The following is a 22352-nucleotide window of genomic DNA, read 5'->3' on the forward strand; positions in this document are numbered from 1 at the left end:
CCGAACATGGCTTTAATATCATTTCCGATCATAAGATCCTCAGGGATTGTGGTTTTTACTCCCACAACCATGGTGCCCTCAGATCCCTTCCATTTACAGATCTTCCTACAGTTTCCGAAGTTCGGCCATGGGTCAGGTCAGTCTGTGAGTTAACTAACTTTTTCTGGCCCTGTCACCCTTCAATGAGATATTAGATCAGACTCATAACATCACAGCCAGGTTACGGAGTACTTTGGCCATTATCCATGTTGAGGCAACAAGGGCCCAGGCACTGGGGAGTAACACACAGGAGAAACTGAGGCACACACAGTATTCACACAAAAAATTAAGTAATAAACCCTCCTACTTTGTCACACTGGTTATTCCAAAATGCCACAGAAATGATCCTGTATGCCCAGTATTTCCAGGAGACCCTATAACAACACACCAGCCCCAGGAGTCATGAGCAAACCAGCGCACAGCCAGCCCTGGTACTCCCCTGGGACATGTCCAACCCTGACACTCCCACTGACTGTGTGATCATCAGCTAGCCCCTAGCTGAACCGTGCAGCCCCCTGCCTCGGCACTCCTGAGAGAGCCTACAATACGTTAGGGTGCTCACACGCCCCTCTCGAAATACAAACCCACCTGGTGTTTACAAGTAACAAGCTACTGCAAGCTGCCGCGGCCCCCAGCCCAGCTGACCCAGGGCAGAAGACACTCCCGCCTGGTGAGAATGAGTGCAGCGGTGGGGGGTGGGAGCTGCAGCTGGCTCTGGGGAGTGGGAGCGGAGGCTGTGCCCCCAGGACAGCTGAATACCAGCCATGCCCTGCAGACACAGGGTCTCCCTTCCCCTCCATGTGCAGCAGGTGCTGACTTCTGCTCATGGTGGGGCCCCTTTAAGGGAGCCGGAGGGGCTGCCTGGACGGGATATGGCTCTAGCGGCTGTGGGGGGAGCCCCAGGGGCCAGCTACAGTCACCTGGGGGCCTGACCCTGAGGGGCTGAGCAGCTGCCCCCACCGGTCGCAGACACACGGCCAGCTAGGCCCTCATGGCTGCCCCCAGTGCCCCCGGCAGAGCCGCGTCCCCTCCGGGCCCCAGCGAGAGGCCTCGCCCCGGGAGCAGCAAATCCCCAGCCAGCCCCATCAATTATTAACAGCCCTGGGGCTGGAGGCTGCAGTGGGGCAGCAGCTCAGAGCTCCCCAGGCCCCGCGATGGCACAGCCCCCCAGGCTCCTCGCCCCTCTCAGGCTGGGGCTGGCAGCATTTCGCTGGCTCAGCACCCCGGCCACGCCAGGGACCCGGCTCGACCTGCGGGGCATCTTCCCCCCGCTCACCACCCCCTTCACAGCCCAGGCGGAGGTGGATTACAGCCGGCTGGAGGAGAACCTGCACCGCTACGCCAGGGTCCCCTTCCGAGGTGAGGCCGGCCGGGCGGGGCCCAGCACCCCCAACTCTGCACAGCGGGGCCTGGTTATCCCTGGGCCTGGCCAGCCTGGCTGGCACAGGGTCTGCCCCTGCCCCGCCCCTCGTCCCCTCACCCTGCCCAATTCCACATGCCCCGCCCTCTCCCCACCCCCCTCGCCCTGCCCCCCACACTCCCACCCTGCCCAATTCCATGCACCCTGGTCCTGCCACCCATACCCCACCCTGCCCAATCCCACCCTTCCACCCAATGCCCCCACCCTGCCCTAGACACCCCCGCCCTGTCCGACCCCACATCTCCCAGCCCTACCTGTGTTCCCCCCACACCCTGCCTGTGTGCCCCACCCTGCCCAATTCCACGCACACACCCCCAGCCTGGGCATGGGGCAGGCAGGGCGCTCGGGCCACGGTGACTAGAACTGGCCGAGGGCACTAGGGGGTGGAGGGTTTTCCTTTCGGCTTGGCCCCCACTCAGACCGACGTGGGGAAGGCTCCTGGCCCCGGCCAGGTTCTAGGCCAAGGCCGGAGCCTGGGCGGCAGCGTCCCAGGACAAGGGGCCGGCTGCCTGGCTGGGGCTCCTGGCACACACCTGCCGCTGGCTCAGGGCCGGGTCTGTCACAGCTCGTCTGGGCTGGGGCCGAACGGGCCCCTCCATGCCCTGCTGCCTCCGTGCCGGCCCCACACTCAGCCGCTTCCACTGTCGGGACCCTGCTCGGAGACTCCCAAGCGCGGGTCCTGCTCCCCTGGCCCCAGGCTCCCCCTGGCCCTGAGACCAGCAGGCACGGCAGGGCCAGGTGCTTCCCTCACAATGCCCCCCTCACTGGTGACCCGGGCGCTGCCCAGGGGAGCAGGGAGGCTGAGCAGCTGGGACCCAGGCCTGCTCCCTGGGTGTCGTTCTGCCCAGCATGGCCCAGCTGTCCCATGAGCCCCGGCCCCCTGCTCTTCCCTTGCCCTGACCGCAGCCCTATGGGGTCAGCCAGGGCCTCACGCTGCTGGAAAGTGGCGCTGGCACTGGGGGCTGCCCTGCTGCTGGGGGCCGGCACCCTGCTCCTGTGGCGGAGGAGGAGGGGCCGTGGGGGGGGCCGCCCGGCGCCGGAGCAGGCTCCGCACTGGATCAGGTCGTACTACAGCTGCTTCCCCGAGGAGAGCGAGGCCGCAGGGGCCGAGGAGAGGCCCACCGGGCGCTGGCGGGCCTGGCAGCACGTGGAGGAGGGGAACCATGGCACCGAGCGTAGCAGGGAGAGCGATGCCCCGAGGAGGCGCCTGGCCGAGGCCCTGCTGCTGCGTGCCACCTCCTGCCAGATCAGCCGCCAGGCCGAGGCGGCCAGGCCCAACCCGGACACGCTCGTCAGTGCGGAGGGAGTGAGCGCCAGGCTGCGGGCTCACGCCCTCATCCAGCGAGGCAGTGCCACGCCGGCTACCGCCCACATGGTCCACTCCAGGCTGGCCCACCGCGGCAGGGACTGAGCCCCAGGGGCTCCTGGCAGCACCCGCCGGTCCCCAGGCTCCGTGCTGCCTGCGCCCACACACTGACAGCAGGGGCAGCTAGCCAGGACCCTGCCCCCTGCCCCTCGGACCCGCTGCTGGCATCACCGCAGGGCAAGGAGCAAGCGAGGGGATGTAGCCAAGGGCAGAACAGCGGGTGTGACGAGCGCCTCCTGCCCAGCACCCACCCTCTTGCCCCCGGCACGCCCGCAACCTCATGGCTCATGCGTCTGCTTCAGGGCTCCAGGAACACGGGTGCCCCTTCCTGGGCAGCTGCAGCGCTGGCTGGGGAGAACGCAGCGCGCCCCTGCCAGCGGGCAATAAACTCTTTGCTAGCATCCCGGTGTGGGGTGATTTGTGAGGGGTGCGTAGGGGGGTGAGCACGTGATGGGGGTTTGCGCCCTTGGGGCCGGAGGAGGCCGTGAGCCCTGGCACCTCGTGTGTGTGTGTGTGTGTGTGTGTGCACATGCGTGTGTGTGTCTGTGTGCACATGCGTGTGTGTGTGTCCCCGTCCAGTCTGCCCCTTGCTGGACCCCCCACTTGGCCTCCATGCCTCAGTGGGGCTCCAGGGCAGGGCCTGAGTTTGGTCGCAGCTCTTAGGGCTCCGGTGCCCAGAGCGAAGGGGCTCTGTCGAGTGCCCCCCGGGAGCATCCGGCTTCATGTCCAGGAGCCGGCACTGTCTGGGCTCTAGGCAGTCAGGCCTGGTGGCTGGAGCAGCAGGCGAAGCTGGACGTAGGGTCTGGACCAGGCCGAGGGCAGCGCTGAAACGGGGGTCTGGGGAAGCCGGGTCAGGGTCGTAGGCTGCAGGTGGTTGGAGTCGGTCCGAGAGGTGGGGGTCAGGATGCAGGGCCAGGGCTGGAGCAGGCCAGGGCAGAGCGGGGGCAGGGTTGCCGGCGGGCTGGCAGCTGAGGGGGTGTGACGGAGCTATTCTGGCGGGACCCAACTGAGAGTGCCAAATCAGGACCAATTGCTCAAACAGGGCAGTCACAGCCCTAGGCTGGGGTTTTTCCACCTCTAAGGCCAACCAAACCAGCCAGACAAAAAGGACTTTGGTCTCACCCCACTGGCTAACCACAAGTCACACAAGCAATTTCCTTAGACACTCCAGTCTCCCAGCATCACCACCAGTGCACTCGTCCTGGGGATGAATGGTTATGAAAACCAACACCCCAATAAAAGAAAACGGTTCCCTCGATCCCAAAGGACCAAGCCCCAGACCCAGGTCAATATACACATCAGATCTTACCCACAAATCACGCTGTTGCCAATCCTTTAGAATCTAAAATCTAAAGGTTTATTTACAAAGGGAAAAAGGTGGAAATGAGAGGTAGAATTGGTTAAATGGAATCAATTACATACAGTAGTGGCAAAGTTCTTAGTTCAGGCTTGCAGCAGTGCTGGAGTAAACTGCAGGTTCAAATTGAGTCTCTGGAATGCATCCCCCACTGGGATGGGTCGTTCAGTCCCTTGTGTAAAGCTTCAGTTTGTAGCAAAGTCCTTCCAGAGGTCAGAAGCAGGATTGAAGACAAGATGGAGATGAAGCATCAGCCTTATATAGGCCTTTCCAGGTGTAAGAATCTCTTTGTCTTCACTGTGGAAATTTACAGCAAGATGGAGCCTGGAGTCACATGGGCCAGTCCCTGCATACTTTGCTGAGTCACAAGGCGTGTCTGCCTTCTCTCCATGGGTCCATTGTGTCCTTAATGGTCCTTAATGGGCCATCAAACAGGCTAGGCAGAGCTAACACCAGCTTGTCTGGGAGGCTTCCCCCAGAAGCACAGCACAAACTTGAAATACAGACAGCATAGAGCCAACATTCATAACTTCAACTAAAAATGATACAGACATATAGACAGCATAATTATAATCAGCAACCCAGAACCTGGTCTTAGACACCTTATATGACCCCCTTTACTTAGGATTTGGTGCCACTACAGGACCTTGGTTGCAACCCATGTTCTATATGGTCCCCATTTATATCAATAACGTCACACCCCCAACGCAAAATTGATGCAGGAAGGGATGACAAAACATCGCTGACTGCATCCCAAGAGCCCCCTTTCCTTGGGTCTGTCTCACTACAGCTAGTGTTGGGCTAGAGGCCGTACCAGTGTATAACCGAAATGGTTTATCAAAGTCATGTTCAATAACATGAATGAATCTTTTTACAAACTTAAGGTATAACTTGGTTAGCTTTTGCAGCATGGTTCCTGTATGTTTCAGGTGATCTTGCCAAGAGCTAAAGAAAACAGCTACTTTATCCATACCAGCTTTGGCCAATGTTTTGAACCCAATTAACATTAAACCAATGTAGATATTGATGTTGTTCATAGTACAGGACTTTCGGCATTTAGCCATGAACGCAATATGGTAGTGTGCCTCAGTTTCCCCTTTCATACAGCACATCAGGTCTGGAATGTATTTTCCCCTGTGAAAAGTTCCAACACTGTTTACAGGCATTAACTGTGAAACATCTGTATAGCAAGGCCCTTTAACATAAAGTGGGTTTTCATGTATTCCTTTCAACATGTTCAAGGGATTTTCCAAAAGATTAGGCACATTATACATTGTTACAGTTAGCATTAGCAATAACAACAAATTGATTGCAAGTGTCCATCTACAAACATGTTTGTCATGCCACATCCTTGGCTCAATACCATTGGAGTTTGGGCCTTTTAGGGTTAACCTGTGAGTTCCCTTTGCAAAATTCAGTCTTCTCTTTCCTTCTTGTCCTTTAGGATTAAACCCTGATTTCTCTTGCTTAACAGAGATCACTGCCTGATGGGGTGGGCCCTCTGTGCTAACAGCTATTAGCAAGTCTTTCTTCTCCCTGCCAGCCAAGTAATTCGCATCAACACAGACACTAGCTTTTAACTTCTTAGCTGCTATGGATTCCACGGCTGGACTTTGTCTAACAGAGATACCACACAAATCCAAAGAGTCTGAGGGTGAGAGCTGGCTTGCTCTCCCCTGCCTCCTCAAGCATTCAGCCATAAAACTGTTCTGCTTTGAAAAACCAGTAACTGAATCTGTCCTCAGATCCTGAAGCACAGACTGCTCACTTACCGATTCAGCATGGAGACATTCCTGTCCCAACAGCATTGTCTCCCCAACAAGCTGGCTACACACAGCCAGGTGGTTATAGGGCTGCTCAACTTCCTTAACAGCTTCTACTCCACCTGAGACCTTTTCAAAGCTGCCCACACTGGATCTTTCAAAAGGAAAGTCAGTGGATCCATTCACAACAGAAAATTTCTGGCTGTTAGGAACTGAAACTTCCCTGATTAAATCACTTTTACACCCTTCAGTTGCAGTAAACTGCTTGCACAGGCTACCATGAGGATTCCTTTCCCTAGGAGCTTCTCTAAGCAGCAATTCACCCCGCACAGAAATTCTGCCCTTCCCCTCTCCACCTAGGGCTTGCTTTACAGGAACACTTCCCTGAGCAACCACAGCCGCTTTCTGGGTCTCACCTACACTTAGACTCACTTCAGGCCCCACAGGCGGATTTCTACACAATCCCCTTTTAGGCACACCTACAGACTTTCTAGATAACAGGTCAGAAGCAGTCTCCTTCCCTTGGCCATGAACAAGTTCAGGAATCTTTTCCTTCTTGCTACAAGTTGTCAAACTGTCAGTAAGTAACACCATTAAATCACCTTCATGCTCTCCTTGTGCCCTGGCTAGGGTATCACCCTGATCAGACAGAGTTGCTACAACCCTTTTCCAACCACACATTAGCAACTGGCAAACTACAAGCACCAGAATTGTCTGTTCTCTGGGATTTTGCTAAGACACTAACTGGATGCAACCTAGTCACAGTGCCATTTTCCCCAGCAGACACAAACTCAGGACCATTCCCTTCCTGGGCTTTAGCTGTATTTACAACCAACTTCGAGACAACTGAATCACCCTCAACCATCACAGGCTGAAAGGCCCCTTCTGTTTGCTCCACAGACACAGAAGAGCCGGAGACACATTCTCCTTCACCAGACACACAGCTTGGGATTTCATTTCCCTCGTCCCAGCACACAGGGCTGTTCACAGACAACTGCTTGGAGACTGGGGTAGCTTCCTTCATAGGCAAGTCAATACTCCTGACAGAGACAGGCACATTCCCTCCACTGTCACATTTCTCCACACAGGAAACAGGTAAGGGATATGGACACTCATCTTCCACTATCCCTCCCTCCCCAAACTGCTGATTAGACAAAGCCATCAGCTCACAAGGCTGCCTAGGCTCCTCCAAACTTTCCCTACCAGGCACATTGCCACTCCCAACAGATAAGCTGCTGCTCTTTTCACTACACTGAGCTACTTTTAGCAAATCACAGTTACCCATTTCAGGTTTACTTCTACAAGCTGCACTAGCCACCAATCCATTACCCATTACAAATTTACCCTTTCCTTCTTCAGTTAGGGATTTAACCTGACCATCTACTTTAATCTGCTCCTGAGAAACATTTTCCTCCCCAATGAGATCTTTCTGCTCTTGATCTAACTCCAGATTAACTTCTGAGACATTAGACAGACATTCAGAAACTTCATTTCCAGACACACTGCTTTTTTGCACAGACAAACCTTTGGAGCAACCCACCTCAGGCAAATTATTGCTCACAATAGACACAGGTTTAAGATTATTCCTCTCCTGTGACTGGCTACCTGGATTGAACAAAGCTTTAACATTTTCCCCAATTAAAAGATCTTTAGGCAATAACTTCCTGACGCCAGCTATCACCTCATGCTGAGCCCCATTCCACTCAAGGTGGATTCTGGCTAAAGGCACACGGACAGTAAACTCACAGAGGATTACAACATTCACACTCTGATTTGGTAAATAATCTTCCTCTTTGACCAGATCTGCTCTAACAAGAGTGATGTTAGAAGCCATAATTTGCCCTAAACAGCTTTTACCATTGACTTTTACACTCTCTATGAATTTTCCATTACCATTCCCATCCATAGCACTGGCACAATTTATGGGGCCACCCCCTACTGAACACACAGTAACAGCATTGACATAAAAGGTGGCATTGTTGGGGTACATTTGGTTACCCCCAGACAACTGCTCAGAGTTATACAACATACCAACATTGTTACAAACTGGACTTTCAAGAGGATACAGTCTCTGCTGTTCTTCCATTGCTTTTTTGACTTGGATTTGGAGTCTAGCTGTCTCCTGTTGCATCTGTCGAGTTTTCTCCTCAGCAGCCAGCAGCTCCAGACGCCTCTTACGAGCTTTTTCTTCTCTCTTAGCAACTTCTTTCTTTCTCTCATCAGCCTCTTTCTCCATTCGAATTTCTGCCAGTTCTTGCTCATAATCAAACTGCAGGCTGTCTCTCAAGGCTTGCAGTTTCCTTGCTTTTCCTGATGCTCTCTGTCTCATGGTCACTGATCTTTAACCAACCAAACTCTCAATCCCAAAGTTAAAATTTGGATAGCGTGGGGTTCTGACCCAAAACTTAATTGACCTGGTTCTGTGGATCCAAGCACGACTACGCCACTGTGACGGAGCTATTCTGGCGGGACCCAACTGAGAGTGCCAAATCAGGACCAATTGCTCAAACAGGGCAGTCACAGCCCTAGGCTGGGGTTTTTCCACCTCTAAGGCCAACCAAACCAGCCAGACAAAAAGGACTTTGGTCTCACCCCACTGGCTAACCACAAGTCACACAAGCAATTTCCTTAGACACTCCAGTCTCCCAGCATCACCACCAGTGCACTCGTCCTGGGGATGAATGGTTATGAAAACCAACACCCCAATAAAAGAAAACGGTTCCCTCGATCCCAAAGGACCAAGCCCCAGACCCAGGTCAATATACACATCAGATCTTACCCACAAATCACGCTGTTGCCAATCCTTTAGAATCTAAAATCTAAAGGTTTATTTACAAAGGGAAAAAGGTGGAAATGAGAGGTAGAATTGGTTAAATGGAATCAATTACATACAGTAGTGGCAAAGTTCTTAGTTCAGGCTTGCAGCAGTGCTGGAGTAAACTGCAGGTTCAAATTGAGTCTCTGGAATGCATCCCCCACTGGGATGGGTCGTTCAGTCCCTTGTGTAAAGCTTCAGTTTGTAGCAAAGTCCTTCCAGAGGTCAGAAGCAGGATTGAAGACAAGATGGAGATGAAGCATCAGCCTTATATAGGCCTTTCCAGGTGTAAGAATCTCTTTGTCTTCACTGTGGAAATTTACAGCAAGATGGAGCCTGGAGTCACATGGGCCAGTCCCTGCATACTTTGCTGAGTCACAAGGCGTGTCTGCCTTCTCTCCATGGGTCCATTGTGTCCTTAATGGTCCTTAATGGGCCATCAAACAGGCTAGGCAGAGCTAACACCAGCTTGTCTGGGAGGCTTCCCCCAGAAGCACAGCACAAACTTGAAATACAGACAGCATAGAGCCAACATTCATAACTTCAACTAAAAATGATACAGACATATAGACAGCATAATTATAATCAGCAACCCAGAACCTGGTCTTAGACACCTTATATGACCCCCTTTACTTAGGATTTGGTGCCACTACAGGACCTTGGTTGCAACCCATGTTCTATATGGTCCCCATTTATATCAATAACGTCACAGGGGGGTCTGAGGCTGGGAGGCAGCAAGGGGGCTCCTGGCTGGGTGGGGCTGTCACCGGACTGGCCTGCGGCTCTGGGGGGCTGTGGAACACCAGTGCCCGGGTCACTTGTCCCGCCCAGGGCTGTCACACGGCTCTGCCCGAGGGGTGTCACGGCCGCTGCATGGGCAGCCCTGGGCCAGCTGCAGGTTTCTTGCCCCTGCACAGGATGGATCCAGGGAGAAGGGTGGAAGGGCTGGGCTGAGCTGCCAGAGTGGGTGCCCCTGGGGCTGGGCACCTACCCATGTGCCCCCCACCCCAGGGCTTGGCACCACCCCCATGTGCCCCCCACCCCAGGGCTGGGCACCACCACCCAATGCCCCTGCCACCCTGGGGACGGGCACTATTCCTTACGCAGCCCCCTAATGGGATCTGGTGACTTCACCCCCACCCAGCCCCTGCTGGCCCAGCACTGCCCCCCTTGGGCCTGGGTCCCGCCTGCCCCCTGTGCGGGGGCCCGGCCAAGGCCCACCCCTGGTGCTGGGGGCGCTGGGACAGCCTAACGGCCTTGTGCTCTGTCCTGCAGGCTTCGTGGTGCAGGGCTCCAGCGGCGAGTGCCCCTACCTGACGCCCCAGGAGCGGCTGGCCGTGGTGAGCCGCGTGCGCCAGGCCGTGCCCAGGGACAGGTTGCTGCTGGCCGGATCGGGCTGCGAATGTGAGAGCAGGGGATGGGGAGGGATCCCCGTGGATGTGCCCGGGCGGGTGCCATGGCCAGAGGGCTCCTAACTCCCCTCCCACCCCCGGGCCACAGTCCCTTAGTGCTGCAACACCGGCCTCTGCTCCCCATTTCCCCTCTAGGCCGGGGTTCTGCCCCCTCCATCCCCCCCGCCCTCCCCAGTGCCTGGGCCCGACCCCTCCATTCCCCACCCGCCCTCCCCAGTGCCTGGGCCCGACCCCTCCATCCCCCACCCGCCCTCCCCAGTGCCTGGGCCCGACCCCTCCATCCCCCACCCGCCCTCCCCAGTGCCTGGGCCCGACCCCTCCATCCCCCACCCGCCCTCCCCAGTGCCTGGGCCCGACCCCTCCATCCCCCACCCGCCCTCCCCAGTGCCTGGGCCCGACCCCTCCGTCCCCCCCCCGCCCTCCCCAGTGCCTGGGCCCGACCCCTCCGTCCCCCACCCGCCCTCCCCAGTGCCTGGGCCCGACCCCTCCATCCCCCCCACCCCCCAGTGCCTGGGCCCGACCCCTCCGTCCCCCCCCCCCCGCCCTCCCCAGTGCCTGGTCCGACCCCTCCATCCCCCACCACCGCCCTCCCCAGTGCCTGGGCCCGACCCCTCCATCCCCACCCGCCCTCCCCTGTGCCTGGGCCCGGACCCCTCCATCCCCCACCCGCCCTCCCCAGTGCCTGGGCCCCGGACCCCTCCATCCCCCACCCCACCGCCCTCCCCAGTGCCTGGGCCCGACCCCTCCATCCAACCCCCACCGCCCTCCCCCAGTGCCTGGGCCCGACCCCTCCACCCCCCCCCCGCCCCCCAGTGCCTGGGCCCGACCCCTCCATCCCCCCCCCCGCCCCCCCCCAGTGCCTGGGCCCGACCCCTCCGTCCCCCCCCCGCCCTCCCCAGTGCCTGGGCCCGACCCCTCCGTCCCCCCCGCGCCCTCCCCAGTGCCTGGGCCCGTCCCCTCCGTCCCCCCCCCCGCCCTCCCCCGTGCCCGGGCCCGACCGCTTCTTCCCCCCGCCCGCCGTCCCCATTGCCTGGGGCGGACCCCTCCGTCCCCCCCCCGCCCTCCCCAGTGCCTGGGCCCGACCCCTCCGTCCCCCCCCCGCCCTCCCCAGTGCCTGGGCCCGACCCCTCCGTCCCCCCCCCCGCCCTCCCCAGTGCCTGGGCCCGACCCCTCCGGCCCCCCCCCGCCCTCCCCAGTGCCTGGGCCCGACCCCTCCGTCCCCCACCCGCCCTCCCCAGTGCCTGGGCCCGACCCCTCCGTCCCCCACCCGCCCTCCCCAGTGCCTGTGCCCGACCCCTCCGTCCCCCCCGCCCTCCCCAGTGCCTGGGCCAGACCCCTCCATCCCCCCCGCCCCCCCCAGTGCCTGGGCCCGACCCCGCCATCCCCCCCCCGCCCCCCCAGTGCCTGGGCCCGACCCCCCCATCCCCCCCCCCCCCCCCCCAGTGCCTGGGCCCGACCCCTCCATCCCCCACCCGCCCTCCCCCGTGTCTCGGCCCGACCCCTCCATCCCCCACCCGCCCCCCCCAGTGCCTGGGCCCGACCCCTCCATCCCCCACCCGCCCCCCCCAGTGCCTGGGCCCGACCCCTCCATCCCCCACCCGCCCCCCCCAGTGCCTGGGCCCGACCCCTCCGTCCCCCCCCCGCCCTCCCCAGTGCCTGGGCCCGACCCCTCCGTCCCCCCCCCGCCCCCCCCCAGTGCCTGGGCCCGACCCCTCCTTCCCCCCCCCGCCGTCCCCAGTGCCTGGGCCCGACCCCTCCGTCCCGCCCCCGCCCTCCCCAGTGCCTGGGCCCGCCCCCTCCGTCCCCCACCCGCCCCCCCAGTGCCTGGGCCCAACCCCTCCTTCCCCCCTCCGCCCTCCCCAGTGCCTGGGCCCGACCCCTCCATCCCCGCCACCCCCTTGTGCCTGGGCCCGACCCCTCCATCCCCCACCCGCCCCCCAGTGCCTGGGCCCGACCCCTCCATCCCCCACCCGCCCTCCCCAGTGCCTGGGCCCGGACCCTCCATCGCGCCCCCGCCCTCCCCAGTGCCTGGGCCCGACCCCTCCATCCCACCCGCCCTCCCCAGTGCCTGGGCCCGACCCCTCCCTCCCCCCCCCGCCCTCCCCAGTGCCTGGGCCCGACCCCTCCATTCCCCACCCGCCCTCCCCAGTGCCTGGGCCCGACCCCTCCATCCCCCCCGCCCGCCCCCGTGCCTGGGCCCGTCCCCTCCTACCCCCACCCGCCCCCCCCGTGCCTGGGCCCGACCCCTCCATCCCCCACCCGCCCTCCAGTGCCTGGGCCCGACCCCTCCATCCCCCCCACCCCCTAGTGCCTGGGCCCGACCCCTCCGTCCCCCACCCGCCCTCCCCAGTGCCTGGGCCCGACCCCGCCCTCCCCCCCGCCCCCCCCCGTGCCTGGGCGCGACCCCTCCCTCCCCCACCCGCCCTCCCCAGTGCCAGGGCCCGCCCCCACCGTCCCCCCCCCGCCCCCCCCAGTGCCTGGGCCCGACCCCTCCGTCCCCCCCCCGCCCTCCCCAGTGCCTGGGCCCGACCCCTCCGTCCCCCCCCCGCCCTCCCCTGTGCCTGGGCCCGACCCCTCCTTCCCCCCCCCGCCCTCCCCAGTGCCTGGGCCCGACCCCTCCGTCCCCCCCCCCGCCCTCCCCAGTGCCTGGGCCCGACCCCTCCGTCCCCCACCCGCCCCCCCCAGTGCCTGGGCCCGACCCCTCCGTCCCCCACCCGCCCTCCCCAGTGCCTGGGCCCGACTCCTCCAGCGCCCCCCCCGCCCTCCCCAGTGCCTGGGCCCGACCCCGCCCTCCCCCGCCCCCCCTCGTGCCGGGGGCCGGTCCCACCCTCCCCCCCACCAGTGCCTGGGCCCGACCCACCGATCCCCCCCCCGCCCCCCCCAGTGCCTGGGCCCGACCCCTCCATCCCCCCCGCCCTCGCCAGTGCCTGGGCCCGACCCCTCCATCCCCCACCCGCCCTCAACAGTGCACGGGCCCCTACCCTGCCTCCCCCACCCGCCCTCCCCCGTTCCCGGGGCCCGACCCCTCCATCCCCCACCCGCCCTCCCCAGTGCCTGGGCCCGACCCCTCCATCCCCCACCCGCCCTCCCCAGTGCCTGGGCCCGACCCCTCCATCCCCCCCCCGCCCTCCCCAGTGCCTGGGCCCGACCCCTCCATCCCCCCCCCCGCCCTCCCCAGTGCCTGGGCCCGACCCCTCCATCCCCCCCCCCGCCCTCCCCAGTGCCTGGGCCCGACCCGGCCTTCCCCCCCCGCCCTCCCCAGTGCCTGGGCCCGACCCCTCCATCCCCCCCCGCCCTCCCCAGTGCCTGGGCCCGACCCCTCCATCCCCCACCCGCCCCCCCAGTGGCTGGGCCCGACCCCTCCATCCCCCACCCGCCCTCCCCAGTGCCTGGGCCCGACTCCTCCATCCCCCACCCGCCCCTCAGTGCCTGGGCCCGACCCCTCCATCCCCCCCGCCCTCCCCAGTGCCTGGGCCCGACTCCTCCATCCCCCACCCGCCCCCCAGTGCCTGGGCCGGACTCCTCCATCCCCCCCGCCCTCCCCAGTGCCTGGGCCCGACCCCTCCATCCCCCACCCGCCCTCCCCAGTGCCTGGGCCCGACTCCTCCATCCCCCACCCGCCCCCCAGTGCCTGGGCCTGGACTCCTCCATCCCCCCCGCCCTCCCCAGTGCCTGGGCCCGACCCCTCCATCCCCCACCCCCCCCCCCGTGCCTGGGCCCGACCCCTCCCCCCCCCCGCCCTCCCCAGTGCCTGGGCCCGACCCCTCCATCCCCCCCCCGCCCCCCCCAGTGCCTGGGCCCGACCCCTCCATCCCCCACCCGCCCTCCCCAGTGCCTGGGCCCGACCCCTCCACCCCCCACCCGCCCTCCCCAGTGCCTGGGCCCGACCCCTCCATCCCCCACCCGCCCTCCCCAGTGCCTGGGCCCGACCCCTCCATCCCCCCCGCCCTCCCCAGTGCCTGGGCCCGACCCCTCCATCCCCCCCGCCCTCCCCAGTGCCTGGGCCCGACCCCTCCACCCTCCCCATCATCCCACTGGGCACCACACCCATATGCTCCCAAGCCCAGGGCTGGCCACCCCCCCAGTGTGCCCCCACTCCCATCCCAGGGCACCCCCCCCATGCCTCTGCCACTCTGGGGCTGGGCACCACCCCCAGTGTGCCTGGGCCTGGACCCCTCCATCCCCATCCTCGTGCCAGCGCCCTGATCCTCCTCCCCCTGCCCCCCGGTGCCTGGGCTCAGACCTCTCCATCCCCGCCATTGCCTGGGCCCTGCACCTGCCCCGGCTGGGTCCCTGTCCCAGGCCCCATGGCCCCACGCGATGCTCTGGCAAGGCTGTGACATGACCTCCCGCTCACCCTCCTCCCCCAGCCACGCAGGGCACCATTGCGATGACCATGGGCATGGCTGAGGCGGGCGCTGACGCTGCCCTGGTGGTTACACCCTGCTACTACCGGGGCGCAATGACCAGCGCAGCCCTGATCCACCACTACAGCCAGGTACGGGGCGGAGCGCAGCCTGGGGGCTGGAAGCCAGCCTGGCTCTGTCTCAGTGACAGCTGGATGGGGGGAGGGGGACCCTGCAGCAGGAGGGGGAGGGGCTCTGCAGGGGGAGGGGCCTGTGGGAGGGAGGAGCCTGCAGGAAGGGGGTCTCTGGGAGGAGTCCTGGGAGAAGAAGGGGAGGGGCTCTGGGGGCAGGGGGAGGGGTCTATGAGGGGATGGGGCTCGGGTCAAAAAGGGACCCTGGCAGCTCTGGTCAGCAGTGCTGACCGGGCTGTTAAAAGCCAGTCGGCGGCACAGTGGGGATTGGGGTGCAGGGGGGGCTCAGGGGGTGCAGGCTCCCTGCTTGCCCTGGCTCTGCGCGGCTCCTGGAACGGGCCAGCATGTCCCTGCAGCCCCCGCTCTGAGCGCCGGCTCCACAGCTCCCATTGGCCAGCTGCGTCTGGCAGCCACCTCACGTAAGCGCTATCCGGCCAGAGCCCTCAGCCTGAACCCCCTCCCACACCCCAACTCCCTGCCCCAGGCCTGAGCCCCCTCCCACATCCAAACTCCCTCCCAGAGCTCACACCCCCTCCCACACCCTGACCCTGAGCCCCCTCCCACCCCCACCCCCCTGCCCCAGGCCTAACCTCCCCCCCAAACTCCCTCCCAGAGCCCACACCCCCTCCCACCCCCACCCCCCTGCCCCAGGCCTGAGCCCCCTCCCACACCCAAACTCCCTCACAGAGCCGCCCCTGCACCCCAACTCCCTGCCCCAGGCCTGAGCCCCCTCCTGCACCTAAACGCCCTCCCAGAGCCCACACCCCCTCCCACACCCCAACTCCCTGCTCCAGGCCTGAGCCCCCTCCCGCGCTCAAACTCCATCAGAGAACCCACCCACCCCCACCCCAACCCCAGGCCTGAGCCCCCTCCCGCACCTAAACGCCCTCCCAGAGCCTGGACCCCCTCCCACACCCAAACTCCCTCCCAGAGCCCAACCCCCTGCCCCAGGCCTGAATTCCCCCCACACCCAAACTCCCTCCTGCATCCCAACCCCCTGTCTCAGGCCTGAGCCCCCTTCTGCACCCAAACTCCAGGGTTGCTAACTTTCTACTTGCACAAAAGCGAACCCCCTTGCCCTGCCCTGCCTACCCCCTCCTCTGAGGCCCCGCCCCTCTCACTCCATCCCCCCTCCCTCTGTCGCGCGCTCTCCCCACCCTCACTCACTACCTCGTTTTCACAGGGCTGGCTCAGGGGGTTGGGATGCGGGAGCGGGTGAGGGCTCCGGCTGGGGGGTTTGGGGTGCAGGAGGGGGCTCCAGGCTGGGGGTGGAGCCGAGGGGTTCAGAGGATGGGAGGGGGCTCAGGGCTGAGGCAGGGGGTTGAGGTGTGATATGGGGTACAGGCTCTGGGCTGAGGGTGCGGGTTCCAGGGTGGAGCCAGAAATGAGGGGTTCAGGAGGGGGCTCTGGCTGGGGCAGGAGGTTGGGGTGCGGGGAGTGTGAGGGCTCTGGCTAGGATGAGAGATTTGGGATGTAGGAGGGTGCTCCAGGCTGGGACCAAAGGGTTGGCAGACATGAAGGGGATCAGGGCTAGGGCAGGGGATTGGGGTGCAGGGGGGGCTCAGGGGGTGCAGGCCCCGGGCGGCACTTACCTCAAAGCAGCTCCCAGAAGCAGCAGCATGTCCCTGCTCCGGCTCCTATGTGGAGATGCGGCCAGGTGGCTCTGCGTGCTGCCCCATCCGCAGGCGCCGCTCCCGCAGCTCCCATTGGCTGTGGTTCCTGGAGTCAGCGCTTGGGACGGGGGCAGCGTGCACAGCCCCCTGGCTGCCCCTACACGTAGGAGCCGTAGGGGGGACGTGCCGCTGCTTCTGGGAGCTGTGTGGAGCCACGGCAGGCAGGGAGCCTGGCTTAGCTCCACTGGCCGCGGGCTGTATTCCCCTGTCCTATGGGCCCATGCCCGCGCCCATTTGTGTCCGCAGGTGGCAGATGCTTCACCAATCCCCGTGGTGCTGTATAGCGTCCCAGCCAACACCGGCCTGGAGCTGCCCCTGGAGGCCGTGCTCACCCTGTCGCAGCACCCCAACATCGTGGGCCTCAAGGACAGCGGGGGCGATGTGAGTGGGGGAGCAGGGGCCATGTTTGAGACTAGGCACTCCGGGGAGCCCTCTCCCCGCCATGCTCCTGCTGCCTGGCTCAGCCCTGTGGGCTCCAGGCCTCCCGCCCGGGGAGAGGGTGAACCCAGGAGCCCTTCACCCCAGCGCTGGGCCAGGGGCTCGCCTGGCCGCCCTGATTCTGGGATTCCGGGGCTCAGGTAGGGGTGAGTCTGGGGCGACTGTGCTGGGGCAGCTCGGAGCAGAGCAGCCTGTGGTTCTGCCAGCCGGGCACCAGCACAGCCCGAGTGGCTGTTGGATGAGACCTTCGGACCCGGCTGAGGTCCCCTCAGGCTGGGGCCTTCGCACTGGCAGGGCCCAGCCCCCTTTCCTCTCCCCAACAGTGCCATCACCCCTCCCTGCAGCCAAAGTGCATTACAGACACTGACACCCCCCCCAGCAGGTATCAGGGCCAGCGCCCCCAGCAGACAGGTGGGGAAACTGAGGCACGACAGTGTGGGGAAGGAACTCTCCCCACGGCCAAGATAAGAACCCAGGAGTCCTGCCCCACACACACACACACACGCCCCCTCCCGCTCAATCCCTGTAGAATCTCCCAGGAGCCGTCTGGGCCCCAGCCATAGTGCTGCTCGGGGGTGGAGCCTGTTACTCTTGCGGGGGTCCCACGGGTGAGTTGTTTGTGTAGGGCCTACTTCATGGGTGTAGCGGAGCTAGGCTGCTTTGCTGGTGGCCTAGCTGGTGCCCCGGCCGCCAGCTGGCCCTGTGGAGCCTGCCCAGCTCACGGTGCCCACAGCTCCACCATGGCACTGGGGGCCGTGGCCCCCAGGGTGTTCCTCGCGCCCAGCAGGACATGCTGTGTCTCCCCAGATTACCCGGCTGGGGCTGATTGTCCACAGGACGCGGCCGGAGGAGTTCCAGGTGCTGGTGGGATCGGCTGGATTCCTGCTGGCTGGCTACGCCATAGGTAGGGACAGCTTCTCCTCTGCGGAGCTTCACACCCTCCCCGCCGCAGCGGGATGGTATTGGGGCTTTGGGGGGGTGTTGGCTACGGCACGCTGTGGGGGGAAGAGGAGCCAGGGTGGTGGGGGAGGTGTGTTTGTGGGGGCAGGTGTTGGGGCAAGTTGAGGTGCCAGGGAAGGGGTTGGAGTCCTGGAGGGAATGATGGGGTGCAGGTAGTGGGGGCAGACAGGTGTTGGGGTGCTTGGGGTGATGGGGAGCAGGGTGCAGGATGTGGGGGTACAGGGGGTGCTAAGGGAGAATAGGGTGCAGGGTACAGGATGTGGGGGTACAGAGCGGGATGGGGTGCTGCTGGGAGGATGGGGTGCAGGATGTGGGGGTGCAGGGGAAAGGAGGGGGCAGAAGGCAGGATGTGGGAGTATGGGGGGTGCTGGGGGAGGATATGGTGTGGGGTGCAGGATGTGGGGGTGCAGGGGAGGATGGGGTGCAGGATGTGGGGGTGCAGGGGAAAGGAGAGGGGAGGGTGCAGGATGTGGGAGTACAGGGGGGTGATGGAAGAGGATATGGTCCGGGGTGCAGGATGTGGGGGTACAGGGGAAAGGAGGGGGCAGGGGGCAGGATGTGGGAGTACAGAGGGTGCTGGGGGAGGATATGGTACGGGGTGCAGGATGTGGGGGTGCAGGGGAAAGGAGGGGGCAGGCGGCAGGATATGGGAGTACAGAGGGTGCTGGGGGAGGATATGGTACGGGGTGCAGGATGTGGGGGTGCAGGGGAAAGGAGGGGGCAGAGGGTAGGATGTGGGAGTACAGAGGGTGCTGGGGGAGGATATGGTACGGGGTGCAGGATGTGGGGGTACATGGGAAAGGAGAGGGGAGGGTGCAGGATGTGGGAGTACAGAGGGTGCTGGGGGAGGATATGGTACGGGGTGCAGGATGTGGGGGTACAGGGGAAAGGAGGGGGCAGGCGCCAGGATATGGGAGTACAGAGGGTGCTGGGGGAGGATATGGTACGGGGTGCAGGATGTGGGGGTGCAGGGGAAAGGAGGGGGCAGGGGGCAGGATGTGGGAGTACAGAGGGTGCTGGGGGAGGATATGGTACGGGGTGCAGGATGTGGGGGTGCAGGGGAAATGAGGGGGCAGGGGGCAGGATGTGGGAGTACAGAGGGTGCTGGGGGAGGATATGGTACGGGGTGCAGGATGTGGGGGTACATGGGAAAGGAGGGGGCAGGGGGCAGGATGTGGGAGTACAGAGGGTGCTGGGGGAGGATATGGTACGGGGTGCAGGATGTGGGGGTGCAGGGGAAAGGAGGGGGCAGGCGGCAGGATGTGGGAGTACGGGGGGGGTGCTGGGGGAGGATATGGTACGGGGTGCAGGATGTGGGGGTGCAGGGGAAAGGAGGGGGCAGGGGGCAGGATGTGGGAGTACAGAGGGTGCTGGGGGAGGATATGGTACGGGGTGCAGGATGTGGGGGTGCAGGGGAAAGGAGGGGGCAGGGGGCAGGATGTGGGAGTACAGAGGGTGCTGGGGGAGGATATGGTACGGGGTGCAGGATGTGGGGGTACATGGGAACGGAGGTCGCAGGGTGCAGGATGTGGGAGTACAGAGGGTGCTGGGGGAGGATATGGTACGGGGTGCAGGATGTGGGGGTGCAGGGGAAAGGAGGGGGCAGGGGGCAGGATGTGGGAGTACAGAGGGTGCTGGGGGAGGATATGGTACGGGGTGCAGGATGTGGGGGTGCAGGGGAAAGGAGGGGGCAGGCGGCAGGATGTGGGAGTACAGAGGGTGCTGGGGGAGGATATGGTACGGGGTGCAGGATGTGGGGGTACATGGGAAAGGAGGGGGCAGGGGGCAGGATGTGGGAGTACAGAGGGTGCTGGGGGAGGATATGGTATGGGGTGCAGGATGTGGGGGTACATGGGAAAGGAGGGGGCAGGGGGCAGGATATGGGAGTACAGAGGGTGCTGGGGGAGGATATGGTACGGGGTGCAGGATGTGGGGGTACATGGGAAAGGAGGGGGCAGGGGGCAGGATATGGGAGTACAGAGGGTGCTGGGGGAGGATATGGTACGGGGTGCAGGATGTGGGGGTGCAGGGGAAAGGAGGGGGCAGGGGGCAGGATATGGGAGTACAGAGGGTGCTGGGGGAGGATATGGTACGGGGTGCAGGATGTGGGGGTACATGGGAAAGGAGGGGGCAGGGGGCAGGATATGGGAGTACAGAGGGTGCTGGGGGAGGATATGGTACGGGGTGCAGGATGTGGGGGTGTGGAGCGGGTGGGGTGGTGGTGGGAGGTCGGGCTCCAGGATGGTGGCCAGGCCCTGGGTACTCTGCTCCCTGCCCTCCAGGTGCCTGCGGGGGGGTCTGTGCTCTTGCCAACGTGCTGGGAGCCCCGCTCTGCCAGCTGGAGCGTCTGTGCCAGGAGGGACGCTGGCAGGAGGGCCAGGCCTTGCAGCTCCGGCTCATTGAGCCCAACGCAGCGGTAAGAGACGTTCCCGGGCTGGGGGATATGGGCGCTTTTCGGCACAGCCCAGCGCAGGGCAGAGCCCCTGGGCTCCAGGGCCTCAGAGCAGAGCAGCTCCCAGGGGCATGAGAGAGCAGTTTTCCTTGGCCTGTTGTGTAGGCAGCAGGTCGGGACTGAGGGGCACCAGCAGAGGTGGGGGGGATCCCAGAGCTGGGCTAGCAGGGGGCTGTGGGTAGCAGGGGGCTGTGGGTCGGGACTGAGATGGGGGGAGCCCAGGGCTGGGCTAGCAGGGGCTGTGGGTCGGGGTGCAGGGCATGGGCAGAGCTGGGGGAGCCCAGGCTTAGCGGGCTAGCAGGGGCTGTGGGTCGGGACTGAGATGGGGGGAGCCCAGGCTGGGCTAGCAGGTGCTGTGGGTCGGGGTGCAGGGCATGGGCAGAGCTGGGGGAGCCCAGGCTTGGCTAGCAGGGGGCTGTGGGTCAGGATTGAGATGGGGGGATCCCAGGGCTTGGCTAGCAGGGGCTGTGGGTCGGGGTGCAGGGCATGGGCAGAGCTGGGGGAGCCCAGGCTGGGCTAGCAGGGGCTGTGGGTCAGGACTGAGATGGGGGGATCCCAGGGCTGGGCTAGCAGGGGCTGTGGGTCAGGACTGAGATGGGGGGATCCCAGGGCTTGGCTAGCAGGGGCTTTGGGTCGGGGTGCAGGGCACATTCACGAGCCCTCTGCTCCCCCTTTCCAGCAATCCCGCTGCGTGGCAGGGTCTGGGCGCCCGGGAGTGTCAGGGAAGGTGGGGAGATGCCCCAGCCCCAAGGCAGAGGGCAGCCTGCCAGGCTGGGCTGGAGGTCGAGCACGGGCAGGATGCCCAGTGCCTCCCCTTCCCCGGTGGGAAGTGCCCGGAACAGCATGTGCTCTGGCACCAGTGCAGCCCCCCCAGGCTCCTGAACTCCCCTTCGGCCAGACAGGGCAGGGCATGCAGGGGGACAGCTGATGGGGGGTGCGGGGAGGGGGGGCCGGCCAGCCTCTCAGCGTGTCTCTGGCACCTGCAGGTCACCCGCAAGTTTGGGATCGCGGCGCTGAAGCAGGCCATGGAGTGGTTCGGGTACCACGGCGGGCCCTGCCGCGCCCCCCTGCGCCCGCTGAGCGAGGCCCAGCTGGAGGAGCTGCACAGGGACTTCAGCATCAATGGCTGGCTGTGACGGGGGAGGGGAAGGAGGTCCTCCCTCCTCTGCTCACCTTCCCCTCACTGGCACCCCCCTGCTTCCCAGGAGCCCCCAAGCCCCCTCGCTGCCCAGCCCCCAACCTTGCTGCCTGCCCCCTAGAGCTGGCCAAGGGGGTGCAGCCCCTCCCCCCACAAGCCCCCTGTGGCAAGGCAGAGCCAACCCACAGGCCTCAGCAATATGGCAGGTTCCCAGGTCCCTCCAACCCCTGCGTGGGCCCAGAGCCACCGTGCCCCCCCCCCACTTCCCTGGAGAGGCCTGGCAGTCCCGGAGCCGGGCAGCCCCATGCAGCGCTGGGAGTGGGGCTGGGGCAGCGTCCCTGGTGCACCGTGAGCTGACAATAAACCCCTGGCATCCACGCTGCGCCCGCCTCCGCCCTCCTCACTCAGGGAAGGTGGAACCGCCCCTGCAGCCGGAGGGGGCACGCTGCTCCCTGGAGACGGACACTAGGGCATTCTCCTCTCCCGCTCGGGCAGGCACCCACCAGTTCCCAGGGAGGGGCAGGGCTAGCCAGCCCAGGCACCCAGAGCCTAGAGTGGGGGAGGGCTAGGCCAGCCTATCAGTGCCCTGCCCCTAGCACCTGGCACGCTGCCCTTTCCCCCTGGAGCTGGGCTTGAGCACTACCCCGGGAAAGCTGCCCAGGGCCCCCCACTGGAGCACTGAGTGGCCGGCCAGCCAGCCAGCCAGCGTGGGGCACCCGGAGCCCAGCGCCAGCAGGCGGAGCTGGGCCAGGACACGAGAACCTGGTGCCAAGGCCGGGGTCTGTGAACAGGGCTCCAGGACCCTGCCCCGGGCCGGACCATCACTCTGCTCCTGGGCCCGTTGTTCCAGGGCTCTGTTCGTGTCCTGGGTCCCTCCCTCTGCTCAAACCTGGGAAGGGCTGGGGGGTATAAACCCCTCCCTGGGCTGGGGGGAGGGGCAGGCCCGGCCCCAGCTCACCTCACAGAACCACACACAGCAGGG

General features: G+C 64.2%; 1 protein-coding gene across 1 annotated transcript; it reads left to right on the forward strand.

Moving 5' to 3' along the window:
- The first annotated feature begins 956 nt into the window (after positions 1-956).
- On the forward strand, positions 957-21752 carry HOGA1 (4-hydroxy-2-oxoglutarate aldolase 1). The gene is made up of 7 exons (XM_045025735.1): positions 957-1398; positions 10036-10164; positions 14543-14670; positions 16629-16763; positions 17628-17724; positions 20063-20196; positions 21219-21752. The coding sequence occupies exons 1-7, from the start codon at positions 1194-1196 to the stop codon at positions 21366-21368; spliced, it is 978 nt and encodes a 325-aa protein (XP_044881670.1). The 5' UTR covers positions 957-1193; the 3' UTR covers positions 21369-21752.
- Positions 21753-22352: the final 600 nt, after the last annotated feature.

Source organism: Mauremys mutica, chromosome 7 (assembly GCF_020497125.1).
Source record: "Mauremys mutica isolate MM-2020 ecotype Southern chromosome 7, ASM2049712v1, whole genome shotgun sequence".
NCBI lineage: Eukaryota > Metazoa > Chordata > Testudines > Geoemydidae > Mauremys > Mauremys mutica.